The 19,560-nt window shown below is 36.6% G+C and overlaps 4 protein-coding genes across 7 annotated transcripts; 3 read left to right on the top strand and 1 right to left on the bottom strand.

Moving 5' to 3' along the window:
- The first annotated feature begins 214 nt into the window (after nucleotides 1-214).
- On the top strand, nucleotides 215-3,744 carry LOC119982481 (ent-kaurenoic acid oxidase 2-like). The gene is made up of 8 exons (XM_038825887.1): nucleotides 215-677; nucleotides 1,422-1,899; nucleotides 1,989-2,255; nucleotides 2,437-2,526; nucleotides 2,628-2,706; nucleotides 2,953-3,059; nucleotides 3,203-3,324; nucleotides 3,446-3,744. The coding sequence occupies exons 1-8, from the start codon at nucleotides 454-456 to the stop codon at nucleotides 3,540-3,542; spliced, it is 1,464 nt and encodes a 487-aa protein (XP_038681815.1). The 5' UTR covers nucleotides 215-453; the 3' UTR covers nucleotides 3,543-3,744.
- Nucleotides 3,745-4,133: 389 nt separating this feature from the next.
- On the top strand, nucleotides 4,134-7,606 carry LOC119982938 (DAR GTPase 2, mitochondrial). Of its 4 annotated transcripts, none has more exons than XM_038826547.1 (8): nucleotides 4,134-4,450; nucleotides 4,571-4,648; nucleotides 4,777-4,854; nucleotides 5,187-5,337; nucleotides 5,476-5,546; nucleotides 5,715-5,811; nucleotides 6,340-6,545; nucleotides 7,069-7,606. In XM_038826547.1, exons 1-8 carry the CDS (start codon nucleotides 4,289-4,291, stop codon nucleotides 7,321-7,323), a joined length of 1,098 nt encoding a protein of 365 aa, XP_038682475.1. In that variant the 5' UTR covers nucleotides 4,134-4,288; the 3' UTR covers nucleotides 7,324-7,606. The 4 variants fall into 4 exon arrangements, with proteins under 4 accessions (XP_038682475.1, XP_038682476.1, XP_038682474.1 ...); XM_038826548.1 differs by having other exon boundaries at nucleotides 4,137-4,450; nucleotides 4,544-4,648; nucleotides 5,187-5,283; nucleotides 7,069-7,603; XM_038826546.1 differs by having other exon boundaries at nucleotides 4,137-4,450; nucleotides 4,544-4,648; nucleotides 5,482-5,546; nucleotides 7,069-7,603.
- Nucleotides 7,607-10,964: 3,358 nt separating this feature from the next.
- On the top strand, nucleotides 10,965-12,534 carry LOC119983084 (E3 ubiquitin-protein ligase PUB23-like). The gene has a single exon (XM_038826749.1). The coding sequence runs from the start codon at nucleotides 11,009-11,011 to the stop codon at nucleotides 12,242-12,244; it is 1,236 nt and encodes a 411-aa protein (XP_038682677.1). The 5' UTR covers nucleotides 10,965-11,008; the 3' UTR covers nucleotides 12,245-12,534.
- Nucleotides 12,535-13,783: 1,249 nt separating this feature from the next.
- Nucleotides 13,784-19,543, bottom strand: LOC119981715 (3-hydroxyisobutyryl-CoA hydrolase 1-like). The gene is made up of 14 exons (XM_038824807.1): nucleotides 19,410-19,543; nucleotides 19,072-19,155; nucleotides 18,910-18,978; nucleotides 18,738-18,801; nucleotides 18,254-18,333; nucleotides 18,077-18,160; nucleotides 17,173-17,257; nucleotides 16,237-16,322; nucleotides 15,685-15,806; nucleotides 15,005-15,065; nucleotides 14,798-14,896; nucleotides 14,462-14,563; nucleotides 14,345-14,386; nucleotides 13,784-14,199 (listed from the first exon to the last, which is right to left on the bottom strand). Exons 1-14 carry the CDS (start codon nucleotides 19,437-19,439, stop codon nucleotides 14,062-14,064), a joined length of 1,146 nt encoding a protein of 381 aa, XP_038680735.1. The 5' UTR covers nucleotides 19,440-19,543; the 3' UTR covers nucleotides 13,784-14,061.
- Nucleotides 19,544-19,560: the final 17 nt, after the last annotated feature.

The raw sequence follows: 19,560 nt of genomic DNA, 5'->3' as shown, positions 1-19,560 counted from the left end.
TGCTTAAAAGAACTACTGATTCAAGGGATGACAGTTGTTACCGAGTGAACCAAAGAATCTGAAACATGTGAGCACAGGAATGCTGACGATGATGAAGAATCTTGAAAATAATCAACACTTGTTTGACAAATGTTCTCCATATCTGTAATTCCTTAATAGTTCTCCCTCCTTAAATGCTGAGATATTGTACCTTATATAACCATATTAATCTCTACAAAAATTCCTTTTTTGCAGATATTGTACCTTATATAACCATATTGATCTCTCTAGAAAAATTCCAATCCAGAACACAAATACATGGCCTCTAGGGTCTTTCCATGTGTAATGTGTTACCATATATAAAGGAGGACAGATTGAGATGAGAAAGCCCCTGTCACTGAGAATCACAAATTCCTTAAGACTCAAACCTCATCTTGGTTTTCTGGTTTGTAGTGGATTCTCAAAGAGCAAACAATGGGGTTGGGGTGGATGGTTGTAGTAATTTTTGCTGCTTTTGTCACTCTGAAATGGCTTCTCAAGCGTGTGAATTGGTGGCTGTATGAAGCCAAATTGAATGAAAAGCAATATCTTCTTCCTCCTGGTGATTTGGGTTTGCCATTCATTGGCAATATGTGGTCCTTCCTCCAAGCTTTCAAGTCCCAGGACCCTGAATCTTTTCTGCGCAGCTTTATTAACAAGTAATGCTTTTCTCTCTCTCAATATACACACCCACATGAATCCTTATCAATACTATTTTATTATTTTGTTGAAATTCTTTGATAATATTTTTTAGTTCTGGTAGCCCTGTCTCTCAGTACCACTATTGTGATTGTGTATAATTATATGCATTTTATATATATATTATTCTGTTATTTACTAGGAGTTTTAAGGATCCTGTTTTCATGGAAGTCACAGAAGTAATTTAGTTTAGTGCTTGGTCTATTTTCTGTCTGATATGATACGGAAGGATTCATTTATGATCAGGGTCCACCCTTCTTGATCTATTGCTGCTTAAGCTTAGGAAGTTTAGTTTCATTTTTATTAATTTCTTAGAAATTTATTTGGTGTTAGCAGTCTAATTGTTTATTCTTAAAGTATAAAAAGTATAGGAGGGCAAAAAGATAGTGAGATTGTTAATAAAAAAAACTGGAGTACATAGTGATTTATGCTATATATAATTGGTAGTGTGCCTTTCTGTTTCTTGATGGGTTACTTTTGGGCAATGATTATTTTGCTAATAGGGAACCTGAGAAAATTCCAACAATGTGAAATTGCAAAGTATTAGACACCAAATCAAGCTTTTGGTTTGTTATGGAAATACTTAAAGTTGTCTTTTGAAGTCATTGAGATGTTTGGAAAACGTTTCAGGTCTCAATCACTGGAAGGCAAAGTTTTTTTGCTGTAACGTTCTGTTGATACTTTTTTTTACATAAAAATTGCAGATATGGGCGTACTGGAATCTACAAGGCGTTCATGTTTGGCAATCCAAGTATAATTGTTACAACTCCTGAGGCATGCAGAAAAGTTCTAAATGATGATGATTCATTCAAGCCTGGTTGGCCTATTTCCACAGTGGAACTTATTGGAAAGAAGTCATTTGTTTGCCTTCCTCATGAGGAACACAAGCGTCTCCGCCGCTTGACATCTGCTCCAGTCAATGGTCATGAGGCCTTGTCTGTCTACCTGCAGTACATTGAGGAAATGAGTATATCTGCCTTGCACAAATGGTCAGATATGGAGCAAGTTGAGTTCCTATCTGAACTTAGGAGGCTTACTTTCAGAATAATAATGTACATCTTCCTTAGCTCAGAGAGTGAAGCGATAATGGAGAATTTGGAGAAAGAATACACTACGCTTAATCATGGAGTTAGAGCCATGGCAGTCAATCTTCCGGGTTTTGCTTACCATAATGCTCTCAAGGTCAATTTCCTGTAAATTTTTTTATCTATCCATGTTTCTGATCGATGTAATTCTTCAGCTTTATTCTCAAATGGATATTTTAATTTTAGGCCCGGAAAAAGCTAGTGGCTATGTTCCAATCTGTAGTGGATGATCGAAGATATCAGAGGAAAGGCAATATTGTTATACCAAAGAAGAAAGACTTGTTGGATGCTCTGATGGATGTTGAAGATGAAAATGGTCTGAAAATTACTGACGAGCAGATCATTGATATCCTGTTGATGTACCTGAATGCGGGTCATGAATCTTCCGGCCATACCATCATGTGGGTTACTCATTTCCTTCAAGAAAATCCTGAAATTTTCCAAAAGGCCAAGGTACCAAAATTTCGATTTGGGTTATTGGGTATCATATCTTTCTTCTAGTCCTCATGCAGTGCAAAACCATTAGATAATTCACAGCAATTAGCAAGTTGATAACTTGGCTGATAATGTTTTACTTTCGTGTTTGAGTTTGTTTGTAAAATTACGGTCTTCGATACTCTTGATTATAATTCAGGCTGAGCAAGAGGAGATTGTGAAAAGGAGGCCACCAACACAGAAGGGGTTGACGCTTAAGGAGTATCACCAGATGAATTACCTTTCAAAGGTACAAAAAATCTACAGTTCATCTTTAGCTTCTGCCAAAGCATGTTGGTTCAATGTCTGAACACAATTCTCAATCTGTTTTCTTAACATTGAATTCTGAAGGTGATAGACGAGACGCTTCGTGTTATAACATTGTCACTCACTGTTTTCCGCGAGGCTACAAAGGATGTCTACATAAATGGTCAGTTCCATGTTCTGGAGTTATTAATTTGTTTCTACTTTCTACTGTTATGGTGCTTGATGAATTATTGCAGAATTCCATCTTTATCAGATAATGGCTCGAGTGCTTATAAATAAACAAAAGCAATTTTCTTTCTCTTTTTCTTATTAAAGATCAAATCTCTTCAACTGTACTTGAATGTTTTCCTGGACTAGAAACAAAATCGATCACCTCTTCATGTGCTAAAACGAACCGTTTTGAATTCAGGTTATCTTATCCCCAAGGGTTGGAGAGCTCTGGTATGGTTTAGGGGTGTCCACTTGGATCCTGAAGTTTATTCAAATCCAAAGGAGTTTGATCCTTCGAGATGGGAGGTAATTAAATATACAGTAATGGATCTTATTTACATACATATATTGACACATTTACATTGTATTCCTCTGCATAAACAATCCAGTGATCATTCGGGGCCGTATGATGCGGTATGATAATATAATCTTTTGAATAATGGGTGCAGGATTTTACACCCAAAGCAGGAACTTTCCTTCCCTTCGGAGCGGGGAGCAGGTTGTGCCCCGGAAACGATCTTGCCAAGCTTGAAGTATCTGTTTTTCTTCATCACTTTCTGCTTAACTATCGGTGTGTTATTCCACAACGTTGATCTTTGTTGAAAGTTGCTAGTGTTTACAACATATAGTTTGAGCCATTCTTCAATACTTGAGAGAAGTTAATTAGTCCCGTTCTTTTTCTTTGTTGACAGGCTTGAAAGATTGAATCCCCAGAGCCCCATAATGTACCTGCCTCACACAAGGCCGATAGACAACTACGTCGCAAGGATCACAAAATGTTTATCATAATAGAGAGAGACTGATATCTAGAGAGAGAGAGCACGTTGTTGTTTTTCATAATAATAATAAACACAATAATAAATATTTATAGACTTTTGGTGCATTTTATGCTTACATAAGGGAAGTGTGCACTTCTTTTCTTAGGGTTTGTTCTGTTACATTGTTGTTTTGTTGGGTTTGTTTAGTGAATGCAGTCTTTCAAGTTTATGCTGTTTCCTTTCTATCCATGTAAAAGTGATAAAAATTGAAGGGAATTTCAAGGTTATTCTTTTTAAAATAGAAACCCATAAATAAATATGTTACATCAAACATCGGTGTAATGATAAAATAAATGAGCAAAGACATGATAAGGCGTCTTCTGTAAATATCGTGCTGCATTGACATGTGTGTACCTCAATAGTGGCATGTTACATCAGATCCCGCTATAGTGGCTCTATAGCAACAATAGAGTTTACGAGTTCAAAAATATTTTTTTGATGGAGGGACATGATGACGGCCATAAAACCTGTTTTTTTGGTGGTTTGAACAAAATTGTTTCTCTAATAGACTGGGCTGGGCCAAAATTTCAGGTCCAAATTATTTTCATAGGGTTGGTCCGGTTGGAGATAGAGTCACACCAGGGCCATCGGGCCTAGCCCGGTCTGGTATGGTCCGATACACGAGATCAAATCATGAAAATGTTAGGGCCCGGCGGAAAAAAATTAAGATCAACGACCTTTAACAGTCGTTGCGTTCAATGAAATTGGAGGGAAGGAATGGCGAGCCAGAAAGCAATCGCAAACGAAATAGGAAGAGCAGTGCAGGTGGCTGCGAGAAACGGGAAAGGATGGTACAACCCTCACATGGCTGCAGCCGCTCACGCCGTCGTTGAACGAATCCCCATGGTTGATCTCATTCTTGATGTCAGAGATGCTCGGGTACTTCGTTAGCCTCTGCCAACTGTTCGATGATATGTCTAAATCAACCCATATGTATGTGTTATATTATGTATAATGAGATATCTTTTTTAGATTCCTTTTTCCTCCGAAAATCACCAGTTGAGGAACTACCATCACCGTGCAAGACGGATCGTAGTGATGAACAAGATGGACCTTGCTAGTCGCACACACTCTCAGGTTATATTTTTCAGCTGTTGCGAATATTTGACTTCTCTGGATGTTAAAAGTGAAGAAGGAATGCCACAAATAGGTTCAGCACTATAAAATATTTTTGCTTTTGTGTATTAATGTTGTGTCATTTGTAGGGGTGGGCAAGGTATTTTGAGCAACAAAACTGCTTTTCTTATGGAGTCAATTCCCATAACAAGGAAAGTGTCAAAGGAGTAAGTCTGCTCTTCTTTCTTGAAGTTCTCATTTTAGTTTCAATTTATTGTGTTCTCCAGATTGTATGCATCAGAAAGTCATGCGAATGCATATGTTGCTCTACCCTGCATTGGTTGCTGAAAACTTGACTGTCTCACTACTAATTACAAACTCAGGAGACATAGTATGAGTTTTGCAAGCTTTCCTTACATTTTTGTTTTCATTAGACCCTGAGTAGGATACGGCTTTAATATCTGCATCAACTGTTATAAACTTATTGTGCACTATGTTCTGTTTCTTTGCATGCTAATCCAACAGAGATTCATGAGGGGTTTTTTTTCTTTCCATATAGCTCCTCAACTTTCTGCAAGCCCAGATCCGAGATTTAAAAAGGAGTGGTCATTCTAGTTACACCACCACAGTAATGCTTGCTGGGGTTCCCAATGTTGGTAAGTCAGCTCTTGCCAACTCTTTGCATCAAATTGGAAGGATCAGTGCTGCAGGTACTTCAATGTTATAAAATCTTGTTGGGTTTATACGCATATTTATGTTAATAACTGGGGAAGAGTTCTCCTATAACTTCTTAAGTATCAGAAGTTTGAGTAAAACTAAGTCCATGAGTGTGGGTTTGGGTTTTCTAGAGAAAGGGAGGTTGAAGCATGCAACGGTGAGTCCACAGCCAGGAGAGACAAAAAATATCAGTAGTTTGAAGGTACTTAGCCTTTCATATTGTGAGATTATTTATAGCCTGAAAATTTAGCTACAATTTGCTAGCATTGTAACCAGTGGAAAGAGAATCTCTTATATTTACGTTCTTCGTATTCGCTTGATTTATTTTTATTGACCATGTTATAATTGAATTTTGGTTTTCACTCTCCAGATTGCTAGCCATCCGAATATTTATGTGTTAGATACTCCTGGAATTTTGCCTCCTGAAATTCATGATGTCGAAGTCTGCTCTAAGCTAACTTTAACAGGTGTGATTAAAATTTGATGATATTAAAGGTCACGGGTTCAATTCCTGCTCCTGTAAACAGCCTCACCACATATTATTGGGGGGTAAGGTCTATGTATATCCTGCATATCCTCGACCCCGCTCACTACGGGAGCCTTGAGCATGTTAGTTGTTTACATTTTATAGACGAACATGTGGCATAGTGTTATAGTTGCAGGTGTGCAACCTAGAGGTCACATGTTCAATTCCTGGAAACAACCTCTCCATATATTATGTGGGGTAAGGTTTGTGCACATCCTACCTGTCCCCAATCCTGTACACTGCGAGAGTGTTATGGACAGTAATTGTTTACCTTTTTTATAATATTTGGCAACTGCTCAAGGAAAAAAGGTAAATGTTTTGTGGGGAGAAAGGTGGTTTTTATATGAGCTAGTGTTTGGTATTCCTCAGGTGCCCTATGGAGTATATCCTTAAATTGTGGGATGATTTGCAATTCTGGTTCCAATTTCATCCATTATCATATCTCTGCCTTTTCTTATCCCCATTGCAGGAGCAATTAAAGACTGTTTAGTTGGGGAAAGAGTACTAGCCTGCTATTTCTTATCTATTCTCGGTTCAGGTGATGAATATAAGAAATGGGCAAGGTTTTCCACCTATGAAGATGAAAGATCATTGGAAGACCAGAAAGCAGAGTTTACTAGCGCCTCTGATTCGGATGTAAAACGAAAGAGACAATATCGGACGGATCACACTCAGGTATGAGAGGTTGAGTCTTTGACAATAAAATTACTGGGTAAAGTTTGTTAAGAGGTCAAACGTCTGTCATCCAGTTTAAATTAAACCAAATTTTATTTGAAATTTCCTTGTAGTGGGTAATGCACACAGTGTCTTAAAGCAGTTCACAAATTGCTCGTCTGAACAGCAGCTAGGTTCCTCCACAAAGTGGTGCAATAATGAAAGAGAATCCATTTGACCAATTTCTATCATAAACTGCAACCAAATTTTGTACTATCTGAAGCACTTGTTCACACTTGCTTGCTTGAATGTAGGCTTATAGTCTCAACTCCACCAAAGTGGTGAACATACATGGCATTCTATCTTTACTTATTGTTTACCCTATTAGGTGAGAAAAATGAAGATAGAGACTCAAAAACTCCATAATGTCACAGATCATTTGAATTTCAAAGTTGGAGTTGGAGCGTATTGAGACATTTGAAAAGGCATGTGAATTCCTGATTTCGATCAATTGGAAATGATGTTTATGAATCCTTTCATACAGGACTTCATAGTGCAAGAAGTTCGCCGGACACTGTTTGAGACGATATCAACTTACAATGGTAATCCGGAAAATGAACTGGATTTGAAAGAACTCATCAAGATACAGTTCACTTCCTTGCGAGAAGCCTTTCAGGTTCCTGCAGAATTAGGGGATGATGATGCTCATGGTAAAGTTGCTGCTAAGTTACTCAATCTGTATCGTACAGGTAGGCTTGGTCATTATACTTTAGACCCTCTTCCAATGAGTTCCTTATGATGCTTACATTATTTTCATTGCTTTGAGTCCTTTATGGACAAACGAAAATATATAATATCTGTCATGATTGATCTTTTTATACTGAAAACACCACATATTGGCTCACCATTTTGCTTTGAGTAGTCATCATGATATGTTCTTCTTTGCTGGAAATTGCACATTTTTCTGTTCAAATATTTTTTTAAGAAAAATAATTAAAAAAAATCTAGAAAGGAAGAAAGAAAGAATCAAGGGTTTGTAATTGTACAAGATAAGAGAGCCAGCGAAGGTTGTGAAAATTTCAATGTGGATGGCATAAAATATAAAATATTTATTATTCCTCCACATGAATGCCATGTTCCTTGTCTTAATCCCAAATTTAAATTACATAATTAGAGTTTGACTGCCTGTTAAGACATCAATATTACAACCTCCTTTGACTGTCACATCTGCATGAAATCACACAAAACAAAACTAATCTCATTTTGACCAAACCCACTTAAATATTTTTCATTGCGAATGATCATCAACTTTGATTGCTTTCTGGGTTTGGAAAATCATATTAACATATACACTAGCACTTGTTAATTATTAGTGGATTAAGTTTAGTATAGGGATGGTGATGACTGAAGAGTATGTTTAGTTTGGAGGAGATTATGTAAATGTGAAATAAATATATGGTATTATGTCGTGATTTTGATGGTTATATATAGGGGTGGCAAAATTTTATTCGGTCCAGATGAGCAAATTTGCCGAACCTGGATTAAACTAAGTTTGGACATAAGTTACATGTTCGAAATCTGGATTCAAACACAAATTCTTTATCCGATTTAAACCGGATCCGAGTCCAAACACATAAATCTTTTTTAAAACTTGTCCGATCTTAACCCGGATTATATTATTGTCCGGTTTACTTGTTCGGATTAAAATCAATATGAGTTTGGTTAATTAAGTATGTTCGAAATTCAATCCGTGTTAGGGTTCAAACATGTCAATATTTCGTAGATACGTGATGTTGTCCGACCTAGAACCGATCCGGAACCAAATTTTTGCCACCCTAGTTTTATATACAAATGAATATGCTCTGCACGAAACAAAAATAATCTTGTTTTTTTTGGAGATTTAAGAAGAGTAAGCGGGGCTGTTTTGACAATTTTTTAAGGATTCAGTCTTCAACACGTATGTACACACACATATATATATACACACACATATATGTAAATATTCAAAGCTTTGGACAGTAAACACCGGCGACGACAGCCACTCAGCCAGAGGCTTTGAATATATGCATACAATGATACAAGTACAAGTTGTTCCACGACTTATTTATTCAAGTTTAATTTTTAATTTTTGATTTTAGTTTCTTATATTATCGCCAGTCCATTATTAAAGCTAGCTATTGCATGTCTTAGCGTAATTTGAGATCTCTTACCAGTTGCTTTTTTTTTTTTCTTCTTTTTCTCAAAAGTCAGCCCTTAATATTTTCACACACAAAAAAAAAAGGTCGGCCAAGTTTGCAGCATATTCTTAGTTGACCCATCAAAAATTCAAAATTATATTTTTGGCCTGCCTAGATGACCTTTTCTACATTGTGTTTGGGGGTGAATTTTTCGAACTTAAGACTCTCAGAGGAGTTAGATAATTCAAATATAAAGAAATTTACGAGAAGTTTAAATATTCAATCATTTATTTCAAGAAGACGATAGGGGAGTTGGCTAATGATAATTTTTTTCGAAAATCCTTATTTAGGCCCCGTTTGGTAGACCATTGTGGAAACAATATATGCTGGTCCAGACAATATATTGTCTGATGCAAACAAACGGCCATTTTGCGACTCGAAATCCGAGGCAATTTCGAGGCAATAATATTGTCTTTTGGAAATTGTCCCATTTCATACAATATTGAGACCATTTCGATTTTTCTACCCGGATTGTCCCTAGATATTTATTGCACAACAACTCATCACCATATGATGCCCATTTATTTTTAATGTATGAACTTATTTGAATTTATTTATAGATATTTGTAAGACGGAATATTATGAAACTCTTCTAATTAACTATTTATAAATATTTTAATTAATTATCTTTGTTTTATAAATTAATTTTTATTTAATCTGACATTTATATGCATCTGTTATAACTAAAATACCTAATACCCCTGTGCGTAATTTGCCTCAGAATATTATCCAGCATATATGTTACCAGCAAAAGTCTAACCAAACACTAACAACCATTCAGACAGCATATCTGCTATCATTATTGTCCAGCATATCTGCTACCACCATATCTGCTAGTATATACGCTACTGTCAAAATTGTCTGCCAAACGGAGCCTTAATTTGTAATATTAATGCTTATAATTTTCGATATAAACAACACTCGTATACAACACTCAAGCATCAGGCGAGATCGGAGACATACAACACCCACAAATGTGTCTAAAACATCTAATTAATTCCTCATAAAAAGAGAATGATACCTGTGAAAATTAGTTACTATGGAAATCAGTAATTCTTGCCAAATGTATTGATCACAGTCAACCCAAATGGGATAGGGGGAGCTCCAATTCTCCATCAAAATCATGTTAAATCATAAATTAAAATGTCTGATTCAATATTTTGGTGTTCATAATATTATAATATACTAGATTTTGAAGAAATTTTTTTGAAATACTAACTTCTAAATTCTAAACTATAAACCCTAAATCCTAATCTCTAAACCTTAAAATTTAAAAATTAAACACTAAACCCTAAATTCTAAACCCTAAATACTAATTCTTAATTCTTAAACTCTAATATGTAATTTTCAAAGAAAGATTCATGATTTAACATGAGCTTTGAGAGGGAATTGGAGCCCCTCCCATCCCCAACTGAGAAATGTAAATTTGACTAAAATTGAACGAAATGTTCACCAATTAAGATAAGTTGTAGCAAATTAGGGTTGGGTTTGAAAGTAAAATCTGTATATATCAATTACCCTTTGACCATTAACATTTTCAAATACCTTGCTTCTAATTGACTAGGTCAACTACCATATCTATACAAATTAGATCACATGAAGCAAACTAAAAACCATGTGTGCCCATTTAATTCAAAACAAACAAGAAAAGAAAGAAAGGAAAAAAGTCAAAATAATTTGTCCAATAAATAGGTTTGTTTTGGTACATGGAAATCACCCAATTGTCCATCAGACAACTAACTAATAAATCCCGAGTCATATAGAAGACCCTACAATCCCCATGTATTAGTTGAGACCTGGATCGAGGCACAGTGTAAAAAGATAATGCAGGTGACTTTTGTAGACGTAGGTTAAGCAAGGGTCTATTTCATAAATTACGATAATGAAACACCCATGACACTTGAATTCACGACCTCCCGTTCCCGCTTAAGTTAAGAATTACCGCGAACCACCCGTTATTCAATAAATAGGTTTTGCTTGAGGTTTTGCTTGTGAGTTTCCATGTAAGATCAGCATCACAACAACTAGCAATCAATAGTTCAATATCATCATCATGTTTAGGGTATGTAGCATCTCTTATGTTTGACTTTTGAATAGTTTCCATATTTTAGACTTGCTCAATAGTCTCTCTCTATCAATCTCCATCCCTCCCTCCCTCTCTCTCTCTATATATATAAATAGCAGATACAGGCACCGTAGGAGATGAATATTTAAACTATAGCTTCTGCAGTGAAGTATTCTTCAACAATGGAGGTAGACTACCCTGAAGATTTCAGGTGTCCAATCTCAAAGGAGGTGATGAAGGACCCAGTCACAGTCTCCACCGGCCTCACCTACGAACGCAAGAACATCGAGAAATGGTTCTTCAATTACAAGAAGAGCACGTGCCCTGCAACCATGCAATGCCTCCATAGCTTCGACCTTACTCCAAACCACACCCTCAAACGTCTCATCCAGAACTGGCAAATCAACAACAACAAAACAAACCCAGATTCTCAATCTTGTTCTTCATCGCCACAACCTTCAATCAATCACGATGAGATGGTGTCCCTGCTTCGTGCCATTGAATCTTCCCCTTTCAAGGTAACTCCCCTGAAGAAGCTCCGATCTGTTCTTGGTGATTGGAGTAGTACTTTAACGATCATGGATTTTATTGGTTCTGGTGGAATTGAGGTTCTTGTGAAGATTGTAATCCAAGTTCTTGTCGATTTCGATGGCTTCAGAGCGTGTGAAGAAGCGTTGGGGATTTTACATCGTTTACCATTACAATCTGAAGAAGACAAGATGTTCGATCAATTGTCGAAACCAGAATGTATAAAGGCTGTGACTCTGATGCTTCAAAGAGGAAGCGCGGATGCAAGGCTTTACGCAATCGCAATCTTTCAAAAATTGGCCAAAGCCAATTTGATCTCCAACTGGTTGTTAAAAGACCAAGGTATCGATTTCTTTAAGTCTTTGTTAGAGCTCGTATCCGACGAGATATGTAGCAAAGCTAGTTCTTGTGCCTTGGAAGTACTAATAGAAATACTGGGTTCTTCAAAGAAAAGCAGATTAAAGGCCATTGAAGCCGGTGCAATATGCCTCCTGTTAGAGCTCCTACTGGACTCTAATCGATTCAAGTGTGAGAAAATCTTGCTTTTAATCAAACTCTTATGCGAAATCGCAGAGGGAAGGTTGGCTCTAGTAGAGCATGGACTCGGAATCGCGGCGGTGACCAAGAAACTGTTACATGTATCAAATGCAGCAACAAAGTTAGCTGTTAAAATATTGTGGTTGATCTGTAATTTCAATCCAACAGAGAAGGTTGTGGAAGAAATGATGATTTGCGGATCGGTGAAGAATCTCTTGGCGTTGATGCATATTGATGGAAGATCATCAACAAAAGGGAGAGTGATGAAGATGTTCAAGTTGCATGGTAATTCATGGAAGAGGTACCCTTGTTTCCCTGTAGAGTTGAATGAGTATTTGGGTTTAGAGAAATAGATTAATCAAATGAATTGATGGTAAACACACACATGTAGAGATAATTATAATTTTCTCAATTAAGTTTGAAGTAGAATTTTAGCCAATAGCTTTGTTTATTTTGGAGGGTTTGATTTTTCTCATGAACTTATATCATCATCACTAATTGTCATTTTTTTTATTCTTGTCTTTGTCAGTAGTTGTTCCTGGAAATTAGGAAATCATATGTATATGTTCAACTCATGTAATCCTGCTCATATGCAATTAGGGCTGTGTCATTATATGTAAAATTTGGATTAATCTCATATCATATTTTGGGCTTGAATTTTACTCAATTTGGATTGGTATCTGATTGTTTAATAACATTAAAAAAAAATCTATCTAATGAATCCGTGTTCTTTTTAATGACCTAATTTCAGCCGTTGATCATATCCAACGGCTGAGATTAGAAGCCCGTAAAATTTAAAGTTTACGGCCACACTTACATGAGAATTGCTCATCAAAAAATGGTTGAAGTAGGAACCACTACATGGTTGTGGTTGATTAGAGAGGTTGGTGGTTGGCTGGTGAGGCAGTAGGATCTCGAGCCACATCCTTCCAAACTAAATGCCCCTACAATCTTCCGGGCACATCTAGGGTTTGCTTGGACTTTCAGATTTAATTTTTTACCTGATCGATGGAGTGTCATATATATATATATATATTGATTTTTGGCCTTCCTTCACCTAATACCAATCTTTAAATTTCCTTCTTGAATTATATTTGATAGAGAATGCTGCATGCATGGGGTGAGATTCAGGTCAACCCTTTGTGTCGTTATGTGATTGTGATATATATACTTGTGGGTTTGGCGGTCATGCGTAATCTTAGTTAAACCACCAAAACAACCCATTTTTGCAAGCCCAAGCCACAGCTAATATCGTGTATGTGATGAAACTTCACATGATGCACTAGTTTTTCTTTACTTTTTTTTAACTGGAAACAACACCATACAAACATACAAACTCATTGTTTAAACATCTGATATGGGTCTAAACTCGAACAGTCAAACCCACACACAAAGATTCTCACTTGACTATAGGGTAAGTTTAGCCAAAACTCAACACTTGGCCATAAGAGTATTATTCTCAATGGAAACCGAATTCAGAACCTCCCGAGTCCATACAATTTGGTCCTAGAGAGATAGATTCACTAATTAAGCTATCACCCAAGTGATTAATTACCCACTCATTTCAAGCACACTTTAGTACTATTCTTTCCGTGTGGATTAAATCAGGTCGGATAAAGAGTGTTAAATTTTGATCATCAGAAATTAAACACACCGCCACCATTGGTGATTTGGGTTTGTGATGCAATCGAAAATATAATCTGCCCCAAAAAAAAACCCCTTAAAGTTAAAAGCCAAGCCGGGCAAAATGGCAATAGACTTGATTAGCAAAACTGGTGGCCCAAAAAAGAGCCAACCCAAGGGCCCTTCAAACTTATTGTCAATGGCAAGTAGACCGAGTACCATTGCTTTACAAGGCCAAAAGATGGATTGTGGACATGTGTGAAAGATGCTGAAGAGCAGACTGCAGAGTACCAATATTAGAGAGAAACAAGAGCACCTGCAATGAGATGTGAGGACATGCTGTTTCGTCATGATCTCAGTTTGCTTCACAGTAAATTTCCCCTCTTATGATATCATAGTGTCGAGGGAACAGGGAAGCAATCGATTGTGTAGCTAGATTATTCAAATTTGCTATATAAAAACAGTTTATTCAAATATATTCCTGGCAAATCCACAAATAGTATGCTCCTTTCATCGAGCAATGGTGACGGTCATTTGAAATGAAATTTCAAAGCTTCGCAATGGCGTATCCAGGCAAGTTGGACCTAGGGGGAAGCTTTAAATCTTCCCATTCTTCATTGTTCACCTTTTCAAAGTACAGATCAACCTTATCATCGCGGACATGCTCCAATTTTGAAGGTTCCCACTGTTCGAGATTATTTGAGAGACGAGGAAAAACAAATTATACCGTATAATTCATCGAATGGTGATGAATGATAGATCAAGTTAGATTTCGTATGGAAATCTTATAATAGAAAAATCATGGAGTGAAAGGAAAAGAGTCTCCTTACCCTCGGGTTCTTATCCTTATCCAACAGTAGAGCTCTGCAACCCTGCAAGGGAACACAAGATATAAGAGGAACAAGGAAGAAGATGTTAGAAAATATATACTTTGGGCCAGATCAAACCTCAAAAAAATCCTTGCTGACTTCTCCCCGCAAGACATGACAAACCATTCTATACTCGCGAATAAGGCATTGACCAATACCTTGGAGTCTTCCTTCCCTAATCTGGAAGCATAACAAGATGTTTTTATTCATTAACGCATCAAGGAAACTTGAATTCATGGCTTTAAGCATAATAAATCACTAATTTATTATTCTTTTATCTTCCTTCTCCTTCTAACCTTGACATATTAAGCAGTAAAAAACCATATTTTGTTAGGTACTTACTTTGAGAAGGACAGTTCCATATCTAATCTTTACTGTTAATAAAAAAAATATTAAAGAAAGCTGAACACCTACCGATCTGAGGGAAATTTTAAGACTTGTTGGCGAAGCCTTCTTCAGCGACTGACTTGCAGCAGAGATCCAAACATCTGGCATATTTGAAGCTTCTCTCTCCTATTTGATAGAGAGCATAAGATTCAACACAGTTTTCACTATCATGAGATATGAAGAGGATTACAAAAGAGTTCTCCCCATAAAAAATGTTTGCCATAATTAACTTACGAGGGCATTTATGATGTCCTCAACTGTTCTTTGTGAGAAGCACCTGTCAATAGCATCTAACCTGAAGCCATAAGAAACCACTGAGAATGAGGATCTAAAAAAACATACAGCAACGCCATATTAGCAAGTCTGGAACGCAAGAACCAAAGGACAACTGCCGGGAAAAACCTCTATTGGAAACTTATGGATTGCGTTGGACTTGAATGTTATACAATCATATATTGGATTGCATGTTTGAGCTCATTCTCTAGCCCTTTTTATGTAAAAATACCAAAAATTAGACGCTTATCTCATGAGATACATGCATGTACGGGCTAGAATCTAAGAATATAAATCTCTCATAGATTTCCAGGAAAAGCAATTGTTGAACATATTCAGTATATTTTACAAGATACAAATTCTGATAAGTATGGACTATTTAATTCAAGAGAAATTATGCTTGCCTAACCAGGAGAAAGAATATCTTATTGAATTCTTGTTATCCCAAGCTTAGAAGCAGGCAAGCCTAAACCCTCTACAAAAAAAGTCTAAAGAATAACTGATGCAGCTGAAGCCACAAACCTTCAGGTGCAAATGCTGCACAGGTTATTTTCAAGCTGATACAAACTAGCTAGATAGAATATGGTCACAGATGAAAACTGAAGAGAAAAGAGAGTCACAACTAGTCACCGAAAACTAACCGATGGAAAGGACTCTGATCTTTTAAAGGAGGTTGCTCAGAGTATCTGTCAATTATAGCTGAAATGTTTGCTGAATCACTTGAATCTACCTTGCATAGTTCTTGTTCTAACAAATTCAATTTCTGCATTCACGCACGGGCATTCAGTCATTAACTATGCAGCATGAGTACCCTAAAATGCTAAAACTATGTTCTTTGAGAATATTGTATTTGATTTAAAACATCCTGTGATGCATTCTTCTTGCAATGATAACACAACGAACAGGGGCAAAAGATTTTTCGCAGTTAAAATGTCAGGAAACTTAAATGGTCGGCATAGTTCTTAATGTTATATAGGTAACTTGATTGGGTGAAACAAACAAATAAAAGTTTACTACCCATTTTGTGATACTTGACAAGCATAATAGCCCAAGCATTAGTCAAAGGCAATTATAATCTCCATGTGAAGTCCAGAATTTTATGACTTTTGACCAACACAAGTCTGACCTTGCTATTTCAATTTTGATGTGGGTACACTTATAATTGGTTGAGTATAGAAATGGGGAACGCATACCGCTGCAGGAACAAAATGAGTTGCCAGGCCACATGCAAGCATTTCAGCACCATCCAACCGAGTCCCTGTAAGACCAACATATTCTCCTGCCAAGAAAACATAGAACAATAACGTCCTATGCACAAATGAAAGCCAGGCCTCCAAGCAATAAAATAATGGTTGCTACAACAACAAAGCAATTGAAGAGGCATATGATTACATCTGAGTTACCTAGGCAGAAAAGAAAAAGAAAAAAGAGATATATTTAAAAATGCAAAACGATTGAAACTCATAAGAGTTTAAGAGGAAGCTACAAGTTTGCATTAGTTTTGGGAGCCAAGAGGAGGTTTTATGTTTCAGCACTTTCTAATGTATGCTCAGAGAGTATAACTTCACTTCTTTAAACTAATGCATGGCAAAGTAACCAAAATAGACGGTGTGGGGTAATCCAAAGCGAAATGTGCTGCCAAATAATTGAAATAAACAGGAATCAGTTTACCATAGAAACCACAACATGTATAAATCAAGATCCAATGAAGCAAAAAAAAAAAAAACAATGAAAAAAGAAACCTGAATCCATGAACATGTAATAGTTCTATGCTGCAATCAATTGCAAGTGCACTATCGACAACATGCGATCATGGATGGTTCAAGATCCAAAAGTGAAAATTGCTGCCAAAGAATTAAATAAACAAACCAGTTTGACATTGAAAACAACAATCTCTGTAACATCATTGCTCACTCAAGGTTCAATGAGGCAAAAAAAATGAAGAGAGAGAACTGAGTCCATGAAAATGTTTACAGTTCCATGCAGCAATAAATTGCATGTGCATGACCGAAACCATGCAACGATATCATCCTAAAACATGCTAGTTCACTACCCTAAATTTTTCTTGGGTACAGGATGTAACTGACATTGCTGTTCAAGAGGGGGGAAAAAGGTGTAACTGGCATTACCAAAGAATCCAGGCAGTCTTGACAGAAAATAAGAGGCCCCAATATCAGGGAACAGCCCTAAAGCTGTTTCAGGCATGGCAAAGATCTGTAAAAAATCAGATTACATAATTTTAGATAAACTGAAAAACATAATTGATTAAAAGTGTTCTCTTCGGCTCTTTGCGCCAGAGGCATAAACGGATTACTTACTTTATTCCAGTTCTACGCTGCCACACGTTGACATTTTCGCATTACAAAGGGATTTCACATGGGCAGTTTACCCAAAAAAGAACATCCTATAACTGACATGGTTGAGGTTGCATGTTGTTCCGTCGAACACTAGTTTTAAACAATGTCCTACATGAGTTTCTGTATCCCAACTCATGTATCCTTTGGGCTTCATATGGTTTGTATTGAATAGTTATGTCTATTAGAGAGATTTTGTTATGTATTTTTTTACTTTTTGTGTAAGGTTGTGAAACATGCGATTGGACCAGTAATAAAGTTCCACCATCCTTCAATAGCTTCAGTAGTTATTAACTTCTAATCGCCTTATTGAGTGACTTTTTTATTCATGCATACAATCATAAAAACTAGGGCACCATGGGGAGTGGTACATAGTAAGTAGTGCGACAGAAGTACCACATTAAAATTTTATAAATAAAGTTTTTTCTTGAATGTCAATTTTATTTATTTGCTTTATTGAAGGGAAGGGGATTTGAACCTCTGTCCTGCAGGTCGAGGTAACCTCTTTTACCACTAGATCATTGTGGATGCTGTTAAAATAAGTTAAAATAATGATGACAACTTATAAATAATTAATTAATGCATAAATTTTCAGTTAAAGAATTTTTTTTCATAGCAATGTTCCCTAAGAGGCTGGTCAAATCCCTATTACTTTAAACCTGAGATAAAGAGCGATTACCGAATTCTCAGTTGCAACACGGAACCTTCCATGTATTGAGACACCAGCTCCACCTCCCATGACGATGCCATTGAGAATCGATACCTTCAATTACGTTAGGATGACAAGCTGTAAGTAGAAAAACTTCTGAAGTTAATAAATAACTAGATTATGGAGGCTAACTGGCTACCTCAATACCTGGGGTTTTGAGTATGTTGCCGTGAGATAATTTAAGATGAACTCCTTCCCGAAAAATATTGCACCACTTCTCCAATTATCTGATGGAAACAAAAGGAAAAATGAACAGAATCTATCAATTTTGCATCACTATCTCCTTTAGCTAGTGTTTCTCTGGTATATGACTTGTATGTTTGGGCAATGACCCCTCACTGTTTCTCCAAACACAGTGCATCAAAACAATCAAACTGCAATAATTTCCTCTTCCACCAACACCAAGTATACATTCCTCACCCCAAAATCAAGCGAAACTTACAAGCATCAAACTGATGGTTGATGGCTACTTACAAAACAAACGATAAGAAACGAAAATTTTCAAGTATAAGGAATGCAGGCTAAAGGGATACAGATTTGCTTCCATGTCTGCTTAAATTGTGATCCATCACTGCTGTGAGGATGAATGATTAATTACAAAGGTCCACACAGAAACCAGAAGAACCAATACCTTTAGTTATAGAGCGAACCACAGCAGCAACATCACCACCAGCACAAAATGCTCTTCCTTTTCCCTACAAACACATACCCAGTGATCAATACCCATCAAAGGTGGGGGTAGAATTTAAATTGAGCATCCATTCCACAGAAATCATGAATAATTTGTGTTGCAAAGACAGTACCTTTAGAATAACCAACTTCACAGTAGGATCTTGTTCATAGGCAACGAAAAGTTCCAAAAGCCGAGAAATCTACAACCAAATTTAAAAAGTGAATGCATATGTAATGGTCATATACCATGAAAGATTATAGCAGCAACGAAGTTATCAAGTATTGTAAATTACCATTTGAAATGAAAGCGCATTCAATTGCTTAGGCCTGTTCAGTATCAATATTTTTGTGGCGGACAAGTTTTCTTGTACAAGAACCTGTATGTAGAAACAGAAAATTTGAGCTGAACTAGAAAAGAAAAGGGTGTAAAAATTCAATAGAAACAATTGAAGATTACAAGTTAAGTTTTAGCAGTTAAAGCATTCGATACATATCATACATACATGATGGAACATAATCATCCATTCTCGACGATTGTGTGACGAAAATCAGTCCAATTCATCTTCTTAGTTAATTAGATAATTTAAACCAAAAGACAAAAAGGAAAGAAAGAGACAGCAATTGGAGAGACCTGGTCTTCCTGAGCAACGGCGGAAGCCATAGCAGTTTCTCGAGAAAGCCCACCGTCCGCTACGAATCTTCTGCTTCTGCCTTGTGAGGGGTTAAGATCACATGGTGATGCCCTTTCTGTTAAAAATAAAATTGAATTGTAAAAGGCACAA

This window comes from Tripterygium wilfordii, chromosome 17 (assembly GCF_013401445.1).
Source record: "Tripterygium wilfordii isolate XIE 37 chromosome 17, ASM1340144v1, whole genome shotgun sequence".
Classification (NCBI taxonomy): domain Eukaryota; kingdom Viridiplantae; phylum Streptophyta; class Magnoliopsida; order Celastrales; family Celastraceae; genus Tripterygium; species Tripterygium wilfordii.
The sequence above is the reverse complement of the archived record's forward strand: the minus strand, read 5'-3'. Positions and strand labels throughout refer to the sequence as shown.